The sequence below is a fragment of the Anser brachyrhynchus genome (genome assembly GCF_964034855.1).
Source record: "Anser brachyrhynchus genome assembly, chromosome: 4".
Taxonomy (NCBI): Eukaryota; Metazoa; Chordata; class Aves; order Anseriformes; family Anatidae; genus Anser; species Anser brachyrhynchus.
The window spans coordinates 69,235,124-69,255,896 of NC_137698.1; the positions used below are offsets into that span (position 1 = coordinate 69,235,124).

The window sequence follows — 20,773 nt, forward strand, 5'->3', positions numbered from 1 at the left end:
AAGTCTGTAACTACAACAGATGGCAAAGCATATGTAACAAATGATGATGACAGCTAATGAGCATCTCTCCCACACACCTACCCTCCTTTCCTAGTTATGACTTAAAAAAATATAAGACAGCTACTATGGATTACCAATGTTATCACTCTTTCTTCATCACTGTATATTTTAAGGCTGCTAACTAAGAAAAAATAATAGGATGTATAAGAATGAAGATACCTGTAAAGACCATGCCCAACAACATTCTTTATTGAGAGATGTCTCTTCCTGTAAGGAGACGCTAGCAGCAAAATAAAGGATCAGAGGCAACACCTCTAGGTAGGCTAGCAGGCAGCTCAGGAAACTGGGACTGAACTAGCCAAATTCTAATCAGGACTCTCTTTCTCTTAATTCGGACCCCCCTCTGAATCCTGTCATCAAAATCCCAAAGTAAATTATGTTACCAGAAGTAGAGCTCTGATCACTTTGCTTCAAAGCTACACACTTTCAGTACCAAAGTCAAAAACTAAGTTGAATGCTCTCTCAGTTAAACAATGGGACTGGGCACTACTCTATCACAACCTGTCGGAAGGGTTTACGATTTAACGGGAAGCACAGTCTCTTCACTCAGATGAGCAAGTCTTCTCCTTAACTATACTTTTTTATTTGCATTTTGTCTATGTTTTTCTTTGATTTTTTCCTGGGTGGAGGGGGTGGGAGGGAGGGAGGGAGGAAGAGGGGGAGTATGAAAAGACAAAGGTTACCTTCCCCCAGACTGTAGCGGATTCGTACATCCCACGCATACATTGTTTCCTTGTTCTCAAATCCCAGCATCACAACTTGAGAGAGGCAGATGATTGCAAGCGTGTGATTCAAGCCCTCATAGGAGAGCCCAGGATCCAAGCCACAGATGTCTTCTAAGGTCACGCTGCTCCTCTCCTTATGCCCTTTCGCTCGCTCAGATTTATCCTTGTACACCAGCATGAGCAAACAGTCTAAAAGAAGCAAAACTGTCAGAGATGATGAGGCAGAACAGAACACAACACATTTCTTAGTACTCTGCTTCAATACAAAAGTGCTTTAGACAACTACAAGGTCAGTCTGATCAAGTCAATGCAAGAACTCAGTTTCCTTCTCCCACCCTGCACCCAGGTAGTTCGCAGTCCTTGTTTTCAGGGAGCAGACACTGAAGGCATGTTTCAACAGTAACCTGCAGGCTCAGAAAAAGGAAAATAAGTAAAAAGTCTTCCCAGATGTTTTTTATTTTACAAGAAGCCAGTGGTTTTTCCCAAGTCTGGATGGGACCCACTCATTAATTCTGAACATTGGGAGTTACAGTATGATAGCTGTTCACGTTACAAATGCTAAGGACTGAGAGGCTATTGTCAGCTATATTTCCATTAGAACATACTGAACCACAAATGAAATTCTTACAGTAGTTCACAGATTACTCAACTACTAAATGGTGAGCAGGCTGCACTGCCAGAGACTGTGTCAGCTCAGGTTTCCTAGTTAAATGTTACACAGTAGTCATTGCTAAATAATCATTATATGCCACACCTTTATTTTTATTTTTTTTTAATATTCACGTGTCACCATTTGTTTTTAACCCCTTCCTAGAGGTGTTTATTACATAGCAACTAGGCAATGGAAGAAAGTAATTCAAGCATGAGGGTGCCCTAGGAAAAGCACATTCCACAAGCAAACCCTAAAGACAAGAAAAATTGGAGAGCCCTCTTCAACCTTCTGCAGGTGATAACAAGAGCATTCATCTTCCCCCAAGTCCCCTTCCTATCACACAGCACTCAATAATAGCCGAAATTAACAGTAAATATCCAAGCTGCAGCATCCACAGCTGCTGCTGACCTGCATACCACGAAGGAGGAAGCCCCCTGTGCACCATTTTATGAATGTTGGGGTGTGGTGCTCTGAGCCCTGGCAAGGTGCCCTGTGCCGCTCAGCTGGGCAAAAGCCTGGCAAATCTCCAAAGAGGTGAAAAATGACTGAAAGACTGAAGCGTCTGCTAACCGAAGCGGAGCTCTGCGCACACTTCCAATTGTTTTCTTGCACCTGTTAGCATAAACAGCTGCAAGCACGGTATTTACGCATTCTGTGATACAGTTGTGTGTCTGAAGAAAGAGCTACTGTGGTTTACAGACCGAGTAAAGCAAAGCACAGGATGTTTTCTGGTAGACCTGACTGATTTTGCTAGAACAGTATTTTTGAGGAATAAAGTATGTTGTCAGTAAGTTTTCAAAGAAGCCCCCTCATCTTTCCCGTTCACGCTGATGTTAGGAATCCAGACCCATACTTACATGTCTCGATACTAACTTTTAGGCTCTACAGATGCCCGTTCACGGATAGAAGTTTAACAGATGCAGCCAAGATGTAAGTCTCTAAAATACTAACATCTATCTGTAACTACCCACGCACCAGGGAGGTAGGTCTGAAGAGCTTCAGTTAGTAAAGAAACATCCGCTGTATCAGCAACAGCCTAGAAAAGGCTCCACAATCCAAACTGAAGCAATGCAGGTCCCCATTTTCTGAGTGCAAGCAGCAATTAGCCCTAGAAATGAATACTTTGGAGGCCAAACGCTTTCCCAATCAGAAAGAGACAGGAAAACCTGAAACTTACTTCTCCCTCTCCAACAGGCAAACGTCAACTCTGAATAGCATTTTCAATTATTCCCTTCAAAAACGTGGAAGTGAAGTTTTTAATCCGAGATGTCAGTTTATTTTTAAACCGAAATGATGCTTTATGTCAAAACACAGATCGAAAATAACTACAGAGCTCACCACGCCAGCCTTTTACAGCCACCAGTCACCCTGAAGAAGTAACACGCGCTTTAAACCAAAACCACACAACTACGCTTTGACAGGCCACCTTTTTCAATTGTTTTTATTCAGCACCTGCCCTGAAACGCCCGGATCGGAGCGCGGTTTTGGGGTAGTTTGAGGAAAAACGGACGTTTCCTTGCAGGACGTCTCCCGGCCTCACACCCAGGGCGCCGGGATCGTCCCGCCGCCGAGCCCTGAGGGGGCTGCGGGCTCTGAGGGGGGCACTGCGACCCCTGAATAGGGGTTGAGGGCTCTGAGGGGGGACTGCGAGCCCCGAGGGAGCCCTGAGGGAGGGACTGCGAGCCCCGAGTTCCCTGAGGGAACTGCGCTGAGGGAGAAGCCGCTCTCCCGCCACCCGCCGCCGCCTGAGGGGGGCCCCCGGCCGCCGCAGCCTCTCGGGGCCGGCTTTCGCAGGAGGGAAGGCGCCGGCCCGAGGGAGCGAGCGGAGGGGGAACACGGGGGTGAAAAGCGAAGCCTCCTCCCGGGGGCTTTTTTATTTCGGTACCCGTCGGGCTATTTCTGGCCGCCTGGCTGGCTGCCAGCTGAGCCCGTAATTTGTGCGTGTGTGTGTGTCCCCAAAAAAAGGAAAAAGAGCAACAGCGGAGGGCCGCGGTGGTCTCCCGCAGCCGACAGGGCTCGAGGGGAGCCCCGCAGACCCCACACTAAGCCCCCCCGCCCGTCGGCGGGCGGAGGAGGGAGGGAGGGCAGCGGCACCCCGGGGCCCCCCTACGCCGCCCGGCTCTTACCTGCCACCGGGGAGGGCTTGCGCAGCACCAGCCACCTACTCTTCCACTGCAACGAGAGGCGAAAAGGACAGGGTTAGGCAGGGCCGGAGGAGGGGAGAGCGGGCTCGCTCCCCCGCCGGCGGGACGCGGGGGGCGTCGGTCGGGGCCCCCCGTCCCGAAGGGGCGCCGCGAGCGGGGAACCTTTTTTCCATCTCTCAACTTGACGTGACCCTCCACCACCGCGGAATCCGTCATCTTCAGTCATGATTCCGGACAGCTGCGCCCGGCTGGCTGCTCCCTCCCCGCGCTCCGGCCGAGGGGTCACTTTCAAAATAGCTTCGGGAGGTCCCCGCACGGGCACACGGAGCGCGGCGGGCGGGCGAGCGGCCAGCGACGCCCGGCCCTCCCCGGCGCCCCCCGCCCCAGCGGGCTGAGGGGAAAGGGGGTCCCGGGGAGCTCCCCGCCGGTGTTTTATCCAACTATTTTATTGTGTTGTGCGCTTATGGTGTTTTTTTTTTAATTATTATTATTTATTTTATTTTATTTTTTCTCCAAGGTTTCAGCACCGCAGCGCGGCACCCCCGCTCCGCCCGCCCCCGCCGATCCCCTCCAGCCGCGACCCCAAGCCGCCGCCCCCCAGGCCGGCGATCCGCTCCGGGCTTTGCAGCTGACCGCGCGGCCAGCCCCATGCCCGACACGGCCGAGAGTCCGCTGGAAAACCCGGACCGGACTTTTGCCGGCCCCCTGTACAACGGAGCGGGGCCCGGCGCTGAAACATCCCCGGTCTCGCAGCATCCCTATAGCGCCCCAATTCTGCTTCCAAAAAGTGCAATTACCACTCCCCTTGGCTCCCAGAAGACATACAGCCAACCACCCCGGATAAAAATACTCTTTTTTTTTTTTTTCCTTTGCAATGCAACTGTCACGAGATAACAGCCCACTTATACCAAGCCCAGAGCTGCTACAATTAATAGAATAAGATGTGCTAATGATGTCCTTAGATTTATTTCAACGAGCGATGGACTAATTAGAGTCCATTATTCTAAAAATACTCCTACTGCATCTTATTTGATGGTAATTAGTCCTTCAGCTATTTTTTAAATGGCACCACAGCACATTTTTCTTTCAATAGCATAATAGAAGGGGTTTTTAGATGTTTGCATTTTTCTTCTCTTTGAATCGGTCAGTTTGCATGGAATAACATATAATTTAATAAAACCATCTTTAAGCGTGTTTCATAATGAATTAGGGATGTGTTCGTTCAACTGGTTTTGCATTCCAATTCAATTTCAAACTAAACGTTAGGGGAAAAAAATATCAGAAAAACTTCCTCTAGTAAATTTTAGCCATATTTCATTTTAACCTATGTGACAAGCACTTACATACAGGGGGAGAAAGTAGGGGAGGGTTTCCATGGGGAAATGCTCAACAGAAAGGCAGGAGGCAGAAGGTGCTGGAGACCCCATAGGAATGTGACCGATGTCCTCAGGGGTGTGACAGGTCAGGCATGGAGCTCTTGGTAAACCTAAGCATTTGCTTGCCACTCAGGCTGGTGCTCACCACCTCTAGTCAGGGATTGTGGATTTAATGCAGGGCTAGTCACCATACAGCAGAACCCCAAATCAGGAAATTTATTTCCACCAGATTATGCAGTGACAACAAAAAAGCAGGCTATTTTGAAAACCAAAAATTCGATTTTAGTGAATTCGAAGTATGACAATTGAAGATTTGTCATTTAGACCTTTGAGGGCAGAAAACAGAGTTCCACTTATCAATATTCAACGTATTTTTTTAAAATATATATTTTTTATATTACTGTTGCTACATAGTGGTAATAACTATGCATTTTGAAAACAGAAGAATTAAAAAGCTCTATACAAATTGCCAGAAACACGAGTCTAACACCTTTCCTGACAAATAGCCACCATCTTTACAGCAAGAGAAGACAGAGAATATGTATAACACAAATCCAGCAGTTTGAAAGCATGCTCAGTGTGGATGGATATTAATTTCAACATGAAAGTGAAGTCACAGAACAGATATGGATGTGCAGAATGGCATAAGCTTTGTGTTGAAACCTGTTCCAAATGAATCACTTCCAAAGAAGACTAAATAGTTCCTTCGTGCTCATTTAGTACTTGTCTTTCATCAGCAGGTACAGTTAGTCTTGTTAAACAGTCACATTCATTTCACAGTGTTAAGCAAGCCAGACTCATACTGCAAATGGCCAGGAAGGCAAACCCAGACAACAATAGTGTTCAGATTGTTTTGGAATCAAGAACTAAAGACTTTGATCTTAGCATTTGCAGTATTTATAGCTGAAAATCTTACCTAAGCTTTGTGACTCAAGTTTCTTCACTCTTACATCTGTCTACTGGAAATTTTGCGTGACACTTACATAAACTGGGAGCACCACCAGCTGGAAATGATTCTTATGCAGAGCTTTTCAGATGCCTTCTGGCACAGAGAAGTGTTATTTCTTTTTTCTACCAGCTCTCAACCTGTTGAACAACCTACACAGTGATTCAAAGATTTAATTGTAACTATATACACAGCAGACTAAGTCTAAGAAGCAGAGGGTAAACATTTTTATTTAATAGTTTATATCATTTATCCAGATTAGCAATGTTATATCTCTGTACTTACCTGAAATCAGATTTTGGTTATTTTTCCTTTCTAAGTTTGTTTTAACTGCAGAAATCATTCACTAATAAACCCATGAAGACACCACCAGTATTATAAAATAAAACACACATCTGAGTATCCAAACACCACTTTACATTTCTATATCTTAAAGAATAGCTTTGTTTGAAACACTTAAGAGAATTCAAAAATGTTTGCTATCAAAGAAGAAAAGCATTTACATCATTACTTCCAAATGTATATATCTGACATGGATAAAGATCTCTGTATTAAGAAAGTTGTAATTTTCTATTCTTCTTTATGAGATTAGACTTCTTTATGCTCAATCATTTTCTGCCTTTTTGCCAACACAGCTGGCTATACAGTCCCTAAACACTTGTATATTGTAATAATTTAATTGTTCTTATAATAATTCCGTAGACCACGTCAGCAGCACGTGGGCTTTATGATTATCACCAACCTCCCAAGGAAAATACCAAGCAGCTCCCCCAGCCATCCAGTTTAAAAATCTGCTAACAGAACCCTCCTGAATTATCTGACCAGTTAAATAACTTGTTAGTACAAAAACTAAGACATCTCCAAAACATTGTCAAATTTAAGAAATGTTTAGTCATTTATCACCCAAGGGGAAGTATTTCCACTGCTATCCTCAGGGTGAGGAGCAGCCGATAGTCTGCAAAAGGCCCTAATGCGTTCGTAGGCAATCAGGTGCACTGACTTTACGCATTTTTCAGCAAAAAACTTGTGCTTTCAGCAGGTGTTGCATTAAACTTTGCTAGAAAATTGCACACCAGACTCAGCAGAGCTCTGAAGCATGTTCCTAATGTCTATGTCAGCAGAACATAGAAATGTGCTTACGTATTTTGTTGAATCAAAATCTAAATCCTCTGTTTTCTGCCCAGAGCTGGTTTGCTGTAGTGAGCTGAGGAGCAGCTTCACCTATATTGCTCTGCTAGTGCCTCTCAACCTGCACTTCAGGAAATCACTTCTGAAGGAAAGGGAATTTCTTTTTTGGTGCTCCTCCTTTTTATTTTGTTAAATCATCTGAGAATACAGAGACAACATTGTTACAGATTGGTTGGGAGGATGACAGCTCCACCAGAAACTTTCAAATAACTCTTTCCGTGTAATCCACCAAGCAGATAAACAGTTGTAGATTTTGGTACACTGTCTTGACATGTTTGTTTTATTAAGCCGAATAAAGACAGTCTTATATGTTGAGCATATTGCAGCTCAAAGTTGCTGGTATCATAGGGATGAGGTCTGTTTTAGGTGGTCTGTTTGAAATTTCTAAGAATTACCAGGACAGTTTTCATATAGCTTATAATAAAATATTTATGCTACTTTAATGAAACCAAAAGACTCCAGGACCATGCTTGAAATGTTATCACATTTAAAATGTTCAACTAGTTTTTCGGGGGGATATTTTCTCATTAATCCAATTTACATAGTTTGTCACTCGTGTATACACTCCAGGTTTGTTGACTCTGCCACAGCCATCTCCCCAGCTGATAACTCCATAAAGGTAAGAGATTTCATTTTTCTCACAGGCCAAAGGTCCGCCAGAATCTCCCTGTGTTAAAAGTAACAAAAGATGAAATAATTTGACAGAAAAGAGTTGGAAAAAAGATTATTTGGGGAAAGTTCCAAACTGAAAACGTTTGCATGTGAGGGTTAGATTTTAAAAATGAATATGGAAGCACTTATCTGCTGAAGTTTCGTTGTAGAAAACTATTTTTTTTTAAATTATACCTCTAATATAATGTCTTTTTTTTAAATTTCACATTAAAAAGAAATATCAAAATATCAGATTTTGTTTGAAAGATTTTCTGAAATTCTTCTGGATTCAGACATCTACTGAAGAGCATGAATAATTGGGGTCCCTTTCAGTAGGAGTAAGCAAGTCTTTAAGCTTTACACTACATTGCACTATAGGCTCCGCACAGATTACATAGGCCATAGAAGGTCTGGAGAGTTTCTCAAGACAGTTTATTGCAGCCATCAGAGATCGTTGCACACATACACATTTTTCCACATGACTGCACAATGCTATAATTTTGTGGTGTACACCCAGTTTTGTATCTATTGAATTTAATGCTACTGAGCATTACCTTGTCATTAAAGCCATAAACTGAAAATAAGGTCAAACTAGTATTTGATGACACACTACAGCAAGCATGAATTGGGAACACTTCTACTTATTTAAAACCTTGCAAATATTCAGGGAAGGGGGGGGCTTTTATTATTATTGTTCCTGAGAGTGGCTTCCTACAGAAACAGAAATGTTTGGAATGAAACAAAAATGCACGACTGGTGAAAGGAGCCACATCTCAGATATTTGGGACTAAGGATAAATCATTTTTTTCCTGTTTAAAAAGAAAATCCTTGAGATTTGCTTTCTAAACAGGAATGCTTTTGAGACCAAAGTAGGTAGGAAAATTGTATTGCCTTCCTATTAGGAGATTTCTCTGAGAAATCAGGGACATCAAATGAAATTCTCTATCTGAAATTAATTTACTTCTCAGAAACTTGCATGTGTCTCCACAACTTATCTCACTGATTGCAATTTCAGTACCCGTGCACTGATTAAAAAAATATAAAGTTTCCAAGAAAACAGCAGAACACATTGTCTACTTGACTTTTCTTGGTCTTTAAATATTTTTATACATTACAGATGGTTTATAGATAATTTCATGAGTGTATGTTAAGAAAACTCAGAGGTCAGCTACATTTGTTGTGACATTAAGAGGTCTGCACTGTTTTTCCTTAGACCACATTACAAGTTGGCTAACAGGGAAAAAATGATTTGTTGATTCACTAATAATGATTTCATGCTTAAAAAAACTCTCATCTCTCACCACAACAATTCTGAAACCTTATTCAGAGCCACAGTGTGTCATAACTCAAAAAGAACACGAAGTAGTCTGAATCTGAGATCCTTCCGTGAAGGATTGAAGTCATGAAACAGTTTCCATTGGACGGATATCCTACACCATTAAAACCCTTCCACTATAATAACCTCAGGGCATACCTCCTCCAAACTCCACCACTGCTCCCACCTCCTACCCAAGTATCCTTGTCTCATTCAAGCAAGAGGGTTGGGGATTTGGCTTGCCAGTGCATACCTGCCAGCATACCTGCCAACACAGTGCCATCCCTTAGCCAGGAGCTGAAGCACCTCCTCTCCTATGTATAACCACTAGCTTTTATGAAGGTAGGAGGAATGTAATACCCTAAAAGTATTTTTCCCCCTCTGTAGAACTTGACATTGAATGGGTTAAAAAATTAATGTGGGAGCAAACAGTGCAGTCACATAAATATCTTTTCTTTAGGAACCTTTTTTTTTTTTTTTTTTTTAGGAACCTTCCTTTTCTTTAGGAACACTGTAATGTCAAAAGCAAGCACTGTAACACTGCAACATTTCTTCCAATAATATACATTTATATTCTTCGCTTGGAGATGACTCACAACATTACCTGACAAGCATCAGATTTGCTGTCAAAGTAGCCAGCACAGAACATATTTTCACTTATTTCTGTTCCATATATTTCAGGGCTTTTGCACTTCTCCTCAGAAATAATTGGAATCAGTGTTTCTTGCAGGACATCCGAGTAACCAGAAATATCTTTAAAAAAATCCCAAACAGGGAAAAAAAAAAAGTGTTTTTTATAAGATGTGAAGAGCATAACATGGAAACACAATGCAAGATACAACGTATAAACACATTTAGCACATCTCAGTTGTGAACCTGTTTAAATATAATAATTATTCTAGTGATCAGATCACTTTCTGCTTCTACAGTCAGGTTCCGTGCCCTTTAAAACAGCAGTATTTCAAGTCCAGACGTTAACCCACTCTGGGTTCTCTCATTTCTTAGAGACATGGGAACATTTCCCCAGCACTCCTCTTTCCAGGTGTGATATTAAATCATAAATTTTCCAAGGCTCCATTACCTCTTTTTGCCATTAACTTGCAGAGTTAGATCAGGATGACATTTGCTCATTCTGTCTTTTACCAAAACGAGGCAGCCAGCTCCCTCATCCTTCTCATCTATCTGCATAGGTCTCTGCTATCTCCGCATCAAGGCAGCATGGCCAAGATTTATGATTCTGAAATTCCTTATCTCAAAGGATGGGAGAGAAGCAGTATTTCCTTTTGCTCACCTTTTTTAAATTATATGTAAGCATTTCTTAGCCTAAAGTCCCTCTGGCCCTCTCTAGTAGATGTTTCCAAAGTTTTCTGCCTGGTGAAGGCAAAGACCTCCTCCATCACAGACTAGTAAGTTGAATGTGTTTGCTTTGCAGTCTTTGATATCTACCTTGAGAAACCAGAAGCAGGATTCACTTGACAGTTGCTGGCCCCTACAGCTAAGCTCATTGCTCCAGGTTCCCTCATGGTCCATGGAGACCTAACTAGAGAACAACTTTTCTCATCCTAAATAGATACAAATGTTTGGTCATGGGAACCAAGTCCCAAATTCCAGGGACTACAAAGGAAGTTCAGAATGACTATCTCAGATGTAAACGCTGCAAATGTCTAAAGGCAGGTAAAATGAATCCCACCAGAAGTCCCTTGGAAAATATTTTACAAAACTGTCAGCCGTGTAACATATCCTTGAGCATTATATTTAGTTATCATCAGGGTTTTCCACAGGTACCAACTCTGTCATTTTACTCACTCTCGTGCCTGTGTCCCCATCCAGAAATCTGACATTTGAACTGTTCGGGGAAAACGGTGTCACTTTCCGGCAGGCAGATGGGCTGAACAAACTGAGACTTGACAGCACAACGCTGGCCATTCTTCTTCAGCTTAATCAAAGCTGCAGAACAGAAAATACATCAGGAATAAAGTGACTGTTCCCATTCTTTAATGGGATTGGCAGCAATGGGTCTCAGATACAACTTTAATTATCCCCTAAGCCTCTCTTAATTAAGATATTTCAATCAAAGACAGACAGACTCATCTCAACAGCACCTGATTTCACACTAAATTGAAGGCTGAAATATTCAGCTACTCCCCTTGTGGGAATATTTATTTTATGCTGCACTCACTGAGCAGATTTTGCTCCACTGCCTTTGTAGAGAAGGGGGAAGATAGAAAATACATGTATCTCCTCCCACCCTGAAGTTAAATAACAGTGACATATCCACAAGTTTCAGCTGAAATAAGTGGGATGTGCAAGTGCTCGCTGCTTCTGCAAGTCTGGCCACCTGCCTCATTCCAATTTGATTTAAATAATTAATTACTGCAAGAGCCAGTGTATTTCTGTATTTCATGTTCCTTGTTATCACTGAGTTCAGCAAAATTCAAGTTCTCGAAAATCAAGGAAAAGAAAATTAAGCTATTTCAAAACCAAGCTTCTGAAAGCTATCAAGAGTTACACAGCCTACACAACCTTTACTCTCCCCTCACGAGGCTGAAAACAGTGTAAATGTGGAGCTGTGCAGCATCGTGAACTCGGTAGTGAACAGGGATGTCAAAATAATCAGAAACTTCACTTCCCCTGTAGTGAACCTCCCGTGCTTAGCTGTAGGAAAAGCGAGGGGATGTTGTGTTGGTATAACATGGGCAGAGTGCTGGGTTTGGGCACACCACTCAGAGGACAGAGCTGAGGTCCTGTGGCTACACCTATTTAAACTTCCTATCATGACTTTCAGAACCTGCAGGTTTTCTGAGCACAGCTGTGTGGAAAGCAAGAGATCCCGCTGAATAATCTTATTTCTCTTCTGACTACATTTCTGGCTTTGGTGGAATGTGTAAGCAGTATCTCACAGGTTGAGGAGCCCACACAAACCACTCCAACGCTCAGCAGCTTGCTCTTCCTCAACTGCCTCCTCTCCCCCACCAACTCTGCCTGTTTCTGATTCCCCCATACTTCCCAAAAAACACTTCTGCTTGTTTCCTTCTGAAAAGCAGTTTCAGCACCAAATAAATCTTCTGCTGCATCAGGAAAAAAAAAAATCACTGACAGGGCAGAACGTGCCCACGCATCTTTGCCCCCAGTTTCTGCCTGCTTGTTTGTTTGCTTGCAGTGGGGCATGTCTTAGGAACTCCATCTGCAGCCAACCCTAAATTTGGACACTGTGCGTGTAAGTCATGCCAAATTTCAGAGCAATCTAAAAAGTCAGGAGATCCCAAAGTACAAACTGTGATTTATACCAGGATATTTCAGAGCAGAGCAATACCCCAAATCAAGTTCATTTCTTGGTATGCTCTGACAGAGTTCCCACCAATGTAGAACCTGAATGGTTTTTGCTACATAGTGAAAAATGTTCATCATCTGGGAGCAAAAAAGCCAGTACATTCCTGACCTAAGATATCCCTGCTGCCAGACGATTAAATAGTTTCATAGACAAAGTGCTCACACAGCTTGATACCACAGGGAGACATGCCAGCTTCCGTAACAGCAGATCAGAAAATAAGAAGCAAGTTTCTCCTCTATTGTCATTCTGGCTAATATTATAAGGTCAGTCAGAAGGGCATTTAACTTTTGACTGATAAGACAGCTGATATTTAAATCTATCTCCTTAGTGTAAAAAATGATTCTTAGTAACAGATTTTTTGGAGCAGATGGGGCTATTATATTCATCTAGTCAGATGCTCTATACAATACAGACAATAAAATTTTACCAAGTAATTCCTGCTTCAAGCCCACAGTTTCGGGTTTGGTTGAAAAAAATGCCTAATCGCATGAAGACTTGAAGTGATGATGAATCTGCCATACATCTAGGTAAATTGCTCCAAAGGGTAATTATCATAATTATTGAAAATTTGCAATTTATTTCTCATCTGAATTTGTCTAGCTTTCAGTTGCTGTTATAACTCTGGTAGAACTAAGAACCCTCTGTTCTCAGAAGCCTCTCCTAACATCTGTGATCCTTCCACTATGAAGGCAGCTTTCAACAGATCAGCTAAGGCTGAAACTAAGTCAGCTAAACAGGAAATAAAACTGTAAGAACAAAAATACTTACCAATATCATGTTCAGTAGGGCTGAACACAGAATACTGAGGATGCAAGACGTATTTCTCTATTTCAAATGTTTGTGTTACATCAGTTGTTGTATTAAATATATGCTGACCCAGAACTACTGTAATAGTGGATTTTAGAGGACTGTAGTACAAAAGAGAGAACAAGCAATTCTGTGATTAGAAGGACAAATAAAAACCCATTTCCAATGGCTGTGTGAGCCATGAACTGTTAATAAACTGAGATCCCCACCATGCCCGTTATTTACCCTCTCATTATGCCTTGATCTGTCTGTCACGCAGGCTTCTTACCTACTGTGGGCCAGGAAAAAGATGACTAATGTCACAGGGAGTCCCGTGCTCTGTGGGTCCTAATTAACCTCATTAAAGGCTGTTGCTCTTTGACAGAAGGAAAAGACAAGCCACATGCACTGCTGCCCAACTGTTGTCTGGCCACAAGCATCTTCAGGGTCTGCAACCACTTCTAGTTATATGAACTTAACTGGGTCAACCTTGACCAGACTTTACCAATGAGTACCAAAATAATTGAGGACCAAAGAACAAGTCAGAGGCGGATATCTCATTTCTCTGGGTAATTAAACTCTTAAAAATATTATAGGTATAGATCAAGATTTTAGAGGTGTTGGCAAACTGACAATTCAGGAGCATCTGCGCAGCTTCCACCTAATAACTATCACCACTTCTGTTCTGAGATTAGATTGATCCATGTTTAATCTGTCATCTAGAATCAAAAGCAATCTGATGGAGGAAGGTCCAAAAGCAGAGTGATCTAATGGGAAAAAACACACTCAGAGAATATAGGTTTTGTAATTCACACTGTCTTACTGATTGTTTACCACAGTCTTCTCATGTCCAGTGTCCTATGCCAGAGAACTAATAAGAACCAGTACAAAAGTTGTGAAGAATGGGAAAACTGTGAAAAATCAAGAAGTGTTTGGAAAGACAATAAATTCTCTAGCTTTGAAAGCAATTGAACTCAAATTTCACTCATGCTTTAAAAGCAGTTTAATTTGCACATGCATGAGTCTACAATGAATTAAGCTGGTGTCTTCAACATGGGGAACTCAGATTTTTTGTTATCCAGTCCAGAAGTGGAAAATATCTATCATGCACAGATCCAGTATAAAAGCACTGCAGATCCTTCTCCAGTACTGAGCACAAAGCATTCATCAACAGCTAGGGGAGAGAGATTCTGACTAATTGCAGTGCAGAGAGCAGGCAGCTACCCTGCAATAATTACTATGAGTATGGTTAATGAAGCTCAAAGTTTGGGATTTGTTTAGTTGTGTGTTTGTTTTTGTGTTGGTTTTTTTTTTTTTCATCTGGAAGACAAGAAAATGATAAAAAAAATGCTTCAGCCAGTATGTAAGGCCAGGATTTTCTCAGTGTTCTTGCAGTAGTAAACCAATCCCTTTGAAAATCAGATCTGGGGCATGTAAAACAGAGTGGAAGTTTGCTTCCCAGGACAGTATTTAGAAAAGATTTTAAAAGCACTAAATGGTTCCACTGTGACTTACAGGTGATTTATTCAGGAAAAGAAATAAAAAGTGAGAGGGTACAGAAAAGGGAAAAAATAAAAAAGCTAGCTAGCTGCATAAGTATCTATTGTCGCCTAGTGGAAAACAGTTGAAATTGTGGCTAACTTAGAGGTACTAAACATACGGAAGAGTGCAAATTACAATGCAGCAATTATGGAAAATCTGTATGTACCAAACCACCAGCTGGAAGTGGGTGGAAATGTCCTGAATAGCTGCCAAAGTTAGTAGCTATTTCACAACATTTGAAAAACAAATGCGTTGTGGATCGAGCTCCAAATGCTTCAGTACAGCATTCACAATGGTATTATTAGCTCTACAAGCTATCAGTGCATGTATTCTGGCACGAGGTTTTCTGTTTCTCTTGGCTTCTTTACTATGCAAAGGAACAATGGGTATGAAATGATGTAATATTTTTACCATCAATGTGATCAAACCAAAATCAGGAAAAGTGTTCAGCATTTGTGGAAAATTAAATATTTAGAATAAAGTAAGACCATCCTATAGTCAATATTTTCCCCGGTGCCCTGCAGCTGGAGGGGAAAAAAAAAAAAAAACCACAACCAATTCACCCCTCAAGGAAATATGCTTCAAAAATTTAACAGCAGTTCAGTTCTTCCCTTTGGATTTTTGTAAAGCTCAGCCTACTCTATTTGTGTCAAACACTAATTTATTGCCTTTAATAAATCATTACTTGGCTGTTTCAGCCTTTTTGAACAAAACACAATAATGAGCGTAGTCATCTCTCTTACACCTCAAAGCAGGCATAAACTTGCAAAAAGGTAACTGAGAAGAGAAATTACTCCTATCCCCCTGCAAATAACTGCATGTGCAAGCTCCATTCCTTGTCCTCCTGTCCTTACACTCAGGGCTACCTTGTTACTTAAGTCAGGTCATTTAGCATCTTTGAGACTCTGTAGGGAACCAGATATGGGCCTGTGGGACAAGAGGACTCCATGCTATTTGTTAGTTTATGGACTGCACTCAAATTACCAGCAAATCCCTGTGAAATATTTGCCTTTTGTAATCTCATTTTCTTTCTCACCTGTTTCAATGCAAGTTTGTCATGATACACAAGCACACAGTGACAATGAGGAGGAGAAGACCTACTGTCACACTGTCACACTAATGGGGTGTGAGTTTACCTGTTAGCAAAGCAGTGTGCTGCTGACACAACCCAGCATGTCTGAATAAGGGTTCCACCACAGAAGCTCCCTCCAATATATATTGCTGCTGTCCAGGGATGAGATCCAGGCAAAGATGAAGATCCCCCAATAATCCTAGGTCTTACAAAACTTCTTTTTTTGTGTCTTCTTCCACATGGTCTTCTGGCAACTGCAAAAGTATCAATCTGGTCTGGAACTGGTGGCCTCCTTTCCCTGCTTTCTAAGATATAAAGGGAAATGGCATCAGACTAAATCTTGTGATTTCTAAGGACTAGAACTTTTAAAGGAGTTTAATTATCATTAAATGTTCACATACAAATGAATCTCATTCAGTTCCTCAGGAAAGCTGCAAGACTGAATGCTATGCCTATTCCCAATGGTCTGGCTACACATGTACTAGTGTAAATTAACTGTGCCTTGAAAAATTCCTGGACGCTGTTTCATTTACCAGTACAGATATAACCTTTAGTGATGGAAGAGGCCCAACACAATGCATAATACATCGCATCATCGTGTTCAGATTCTGGAGCTTTGCCACTGCCATTCTAACAGCAAGGACTAGTATGCTTGTATTAATGTCATCAATCAAATGTATTGGAACCATAAATGGAGAATAAAAGAACCATTTTATAAATTGACTTCAGATTAAATCTCTGTTCTAAAGGTCAGCTTGAACATTAGCAAGAATTTAATATAGCTTTAATATTAACAACTGTTTAATTTAGAGGAGAAACAGAATTTTTAGTTTTCAGAATTACTGTGTCATATGTCTTCAAGATCCAGTCCTCTATTTGCTCAGAGGCTCATTCACCTCTCTGAGCCTGCTTCACATTTGCAACAAAGCATCATTTATTTCTGATGTCTTGCATGTTCTAGCAGAAATTCTGTTCATATCAGGATGATTGCAGAGGAAAGCAGTAGTGTGACACTGCTTATACACACTATTGTAGGGCAAAAATCACAGATTGTATCACAACTCCAAAAAATGCAAAATAAACTTGTTGTTTTCATTGGATTTACTGCAAACAGTAAAATATTCTATACTCCTTGGAACAGTAGGACATTCAAAATTATATAATGAAAGCTTGTTCTAGTATCAATAACTCTTTCTTCATTAATTCATAACATGGATTTTAAGAGAACTTCTACATACCACAAGATGGAATTCTACAATACTCCCAAGACAAACTGTTGTCCTTCATGATGTAACACCATGGCTTCTCATCTTCATCTGGATTTCTAATTAATTAGGGGGAGAACAAATTGCAAGCATTAACCAGTGTTGTTCCAAGCTGCGTGGACATTTTCTGCATTTTCCTCTTGCACCATGCAGAGGACAGGACTCTTGGGTTTGAGCCATCTAACAAAGTGCTGAAGCACCTGCTAACTCTTAAATGGGTTAGTAGCCTTTCAGTAGAGTTCTTTATGCTTAAAGCTAGTAAAAAATAAAGCTCTTTAGGAACTAAAATACAGCCACATGACTAAACATCTGTAGAATTTGCCTACAAGTATTCAGATGCATGAGCATATTCACTTGGTTTAAATACAGCCCACACTGAAGTGCTTCAACAGATACCAGCGCAGCTATTTTCAGGACTAAGTCCCATGGGAGAGATTCCTTTTTTTAGATGAATTTTTTAAGCAAGGAAATTCCACCACAGGTAGATTCATAGAAAATCCATAACAAGAATAGCTAGCAAAAACGAATTTGAGATGCTCAAGTTCACATTCCCTGGAGAGAGTCTGAGGAAATGAAAGACTACCTCGAGAAAATACTATGCTCCTCAGAAAGAAAGGGGGAGGGGTGGGAGAGAGATATCACAGTCAATTTAGTCCTTTTTTATTCTGATGTTAAAAAGATTTGGGGTAGATTCCACTAGGATTTCTCCATAGTACCATATAATTGTCTTTATCAATGATCAATGTTACTTAAGTAACCAGAAATTTGCCCAGTTTACTCCTCCAAGAATGTAGTGAAACTTTGAAGACCCAGAAAGATCTTTAGTAGGCCAAGAAAAATAGACAAGATAATTCAGGGCTCTGGATAAATCATAATTCTAATTTCAGTTGGATTTATCAAAAGCATTATGTATTATTTTAAGGTTCTTCAATATTTTTTTCTTTTTAACCTGACTGCTATTCAAAAAAAGATTAAAGCACTTTCAAATTTTCAGAACTGAAGAAGCAACACAGGTTGAGTCATCTTCCGCCAACAATGTTTCTAAATTAGACTATTTGAAGAAGAAGATATCTGCAGGATTATATAGTGCAGCAGAGATATCCCAAGAAATTATAACAAGCTGACAAAAAAAAGTGAAAAGCTTTTTTCTCAGCTCTACAGAACATGAACACATCAGCTCCTACACCATTTTATTCTTTGCATTTCAAACCTGCAAGTGAATATTGTGCTTAAATGATGTAAATTTGAAGGGATCGAGATTTATCAAAGCACAAAATAAATGCTGAATAAATTGCCATGATGTGCTAGGACACCAAAAATCTCATACTTAAGAACTTGAATCAGGATCAAGCCTTGGAAAGCAAGCCAATTTGGATTAAGGGAGGGTTTAGGAACTGGTTATTAATTTGTTTTAGATAGAGAAGAAGAGATACTTTGAGCGTGCATACATGCTTTTTATCACCAAACAAATCAGGAAGTGCAGTGCATTCCAATCTTCCTGAAATACTTGTCTAACTTCCATTCAAAAAATTAATTAAAAGAAAAACAAAATCCTAGAAATCAACCAGCAATTTATGGCTATGCATCTAAAGTTTGGTGTTTCTTCCTTTTGCTCAGCTCCAGGATTGTGTCTAAACTGAAACATTTATTTTATTTATGGATAGCCATTGATTTCATGAAGAAATCAGAGACAGGGGAACATAACACGGCTGAGGAGAAAGCCTATATACTACAAATATTTTCATTATAAATGAACAGAAAACTTGAGCAGAAATGTAGTTTATTGTACATATGGTTCAATCAAAATTGAAATGCCAAAATTTTACTTTGCAGTAATTTCATTTTGGAAGAAATATAAGAAAGAATTTTGACATCCCATTTCAGCATTATTGAAGTACAGCAGCTTTGATTTTTTTCATTTTTAAATAACTTTTCACTCTTAAAAATGTTTTCCTTTATATTAAATATTTCACAATTTAAATATTTGAAATAAAGGTTAACCATTTCAGTTTGAACAGTGCATTTTTATCTCCTTTTGGATAATCATTTATGAACAATCTCAAAATTTTTGCACTATCGTTTGAATAATAGTCTCATAAAAAAAAAAAAAAGTCTCATCTGAAAACAAAAAAAATCCCAGGAGAAACAGAACCAGGATTTTCCAACATTAGATTGTGTCTAAGCTTCTCTTGACAGATCCAAGTTTTGATCTAGCCTATCTACCAGATCTTGCCTTCTGCAGGCTTACATCTCTTGTTTCAGCCTGCTAAGTCAGTCCAAGACAAGGTGCCATCTGCTTTGATATTCCTGCCCTTTCTCCCTTCCAAACATGCTCCCACAATACATCCACCTTATGGTTTAGAAATACAGGGCAAATGAGAACCTTCCTCACCTGCAGTAAGAGAAGGGCCCCAAGCCTAGCTGTACTGCTTCCTCAACACCGTTGATATGAAGCTCTTGGTAGAGTAAGTCTGAATTCCAGGGCAAGCAGCTGTGTCCAGAAACAGTCATGTTGTTGATGCCTCTGTACCCTGTGCCATTGCCACGATAGCACACTTGGAAAGGAGCTGGCAAAGCATAGGAGACTGGTCAGGATTTGGTTCTAATTACCTGTTAAACACTTATTTCACATCTGAGGTCCTAGAGGAGAACCAGTGGGCCCAACCCCGTAGTGCCTTTCATCTTTCCCAGGAATTTGTTATATCAAATTAGGATTTTTACTCTTATTTTTAAAAAGGATTTAAAACTTCTGTGTAATAAGAGTAGTGAGTTAGCCTCGTTTTACGTGTGCACAAATAACTATTAAACAGGCAGAGAATTAGACCTAAAATTTTTGCTGTGTACGGAGGATTTTAGTCAGCAATCTGCAGTGAAGTCAGCAATATGGCTGGGATTCATCCTGTCTAATTTTAGACACGGCTGAGCTCATCACTGGAGATTCCCGTTTCAATTAAGAGAAACAAGCATTTCTAGCACCAAACTGATCTAGCTTGTTTGAGGTGACTTTTCTGAGATGTGATGAGTCTTGATATATGCCCTTGACTATGTTGACTGAATCTTCATTAAAAATAAAGGGAGCTTAAGTCAACCAGTTCAGAGAGAGACATCAGTGTTGTAAATTAGTGAAAACAATCCTGCCCTGCCAGAAAGTGCTTAAAAGTCTTGTTTTGTAAAATACTTCCTTTTTGGCCTCATACATACCCATACATATATGTACCAAACCCATATATATTATACATATTTTTAGGTAGATACATATTGGAAAAATCAATTTTACAAAAACGAAACCAGCAGGTTGAATTTTCATATTCTAACCCCATTTCTTTGTCACCTGCACATGAGTTATTTCTTCAGATAGGTCTGACACATACTTATTCCATGACCCGTGTACTGAGCTGCCAAGATCTACCAACAGCACGTACCAGCATTATGGCTGAAAAGCATATGGGGATGTATTTGTATACAAATAGCTACACTGAGCAGAAAGTCTACACTTCAAAACATGGCTCAGAGTATCCCAAAGGAAATGCAAAACCATCCAATATACAAAGAGTATTAATTGTGACCAAGCCTGAATGGGTTTCTTATCCCAGCCATGCCAGTATGACTTATCCTTGACATCTGCAAGGCTAGTGGAAACTTCTTGCAAAATTATAAACATGCTGAAATATATAAGCATCACGATACTGCCTGAGTGTTGAAAAACACATTATGAGGATG

At 40.6% G+C, this 20,773-nt stretch overlaps 2 protein-coding genes across 4 annotated transcripts in view; both read right to left on the reverse strand.

The window, feature by feature from the left end:
• DOK7 (docking protein 7) overlaps positions 1 to 5,077 on the reverse strand; it is a 68,107-nt gene extending 63,030 nt beyond the window's left edge. Inside the window, exons 1-3 of one of the 3 annotated variants that reach the window (XM_080591333.1) lie at positions 3,744 to 5,077; positions 3,564 to 3,609; positions 744 to 974 (exon numbers count right to left, since the gene is read on the reverse strand). In XM_080591333.1, the coding sequence (XP_080447459.1) occupies positions 744 to 974; positions 3,564 to 3,609; positions 3,744 to 3,797 (331 nt within the window). In that variant the 5' untranslated portion in view covers positions 3,798 to 5,077. Of the gene's footprint in view, positions 1 to 743; positions 990 to 3,563; positions 3,610 to 3,743 lie in introns of all 3 variants that reach the window. The other 2 variants (XM_080591332.1, XM_080591334.1) reach the window with 2 other exon arrangements.
• Positions 5,078 to 5,216: 139 nt separating this feature from the next.
• HGFAC (HGF activator) overlaps positions 5,217 to 20,773 on the reverse strand; it is a 43,749-nt gene continuing 28,192 nt past the window's right edge. Inside the window, exons 8-14 of the mRNA XM_080591342.1 lie at positions 19,446 to 19,620; positions 17,027 to 17,112; positions 15,853 to 16,093; positions 13,157 to 13,296; positions 10,864 to 11,004; positions 9,662 to 9,810; positions 5,217 to 7,758 (exon numbers count right to left, since the gene is read on the reverse strand). Coding sequence (XP_080447468.1) covers positions 7,588 to 7,758; positions 9,662 to 9,810; positions 10,864 to 11,004; positions 13,157 to 13,296; positions 15,853 to 16,093; positions 17,027 to 17,112; positions 19,446 to 19,620 — 1,103 coding nt within the window. The 3' untranslated portion in view covers positions 5,217 to 7,587. The remainder of the gene's footprint in view (positions 7,759 to 9,661; positions 9,811 to 10,863; positions 11,005 to 13,156; positions 13,297 to 15,852; positions 16,094 to 17,026; positions 17,113 to 19,445; positions 19,621 to 20,773) is intronic.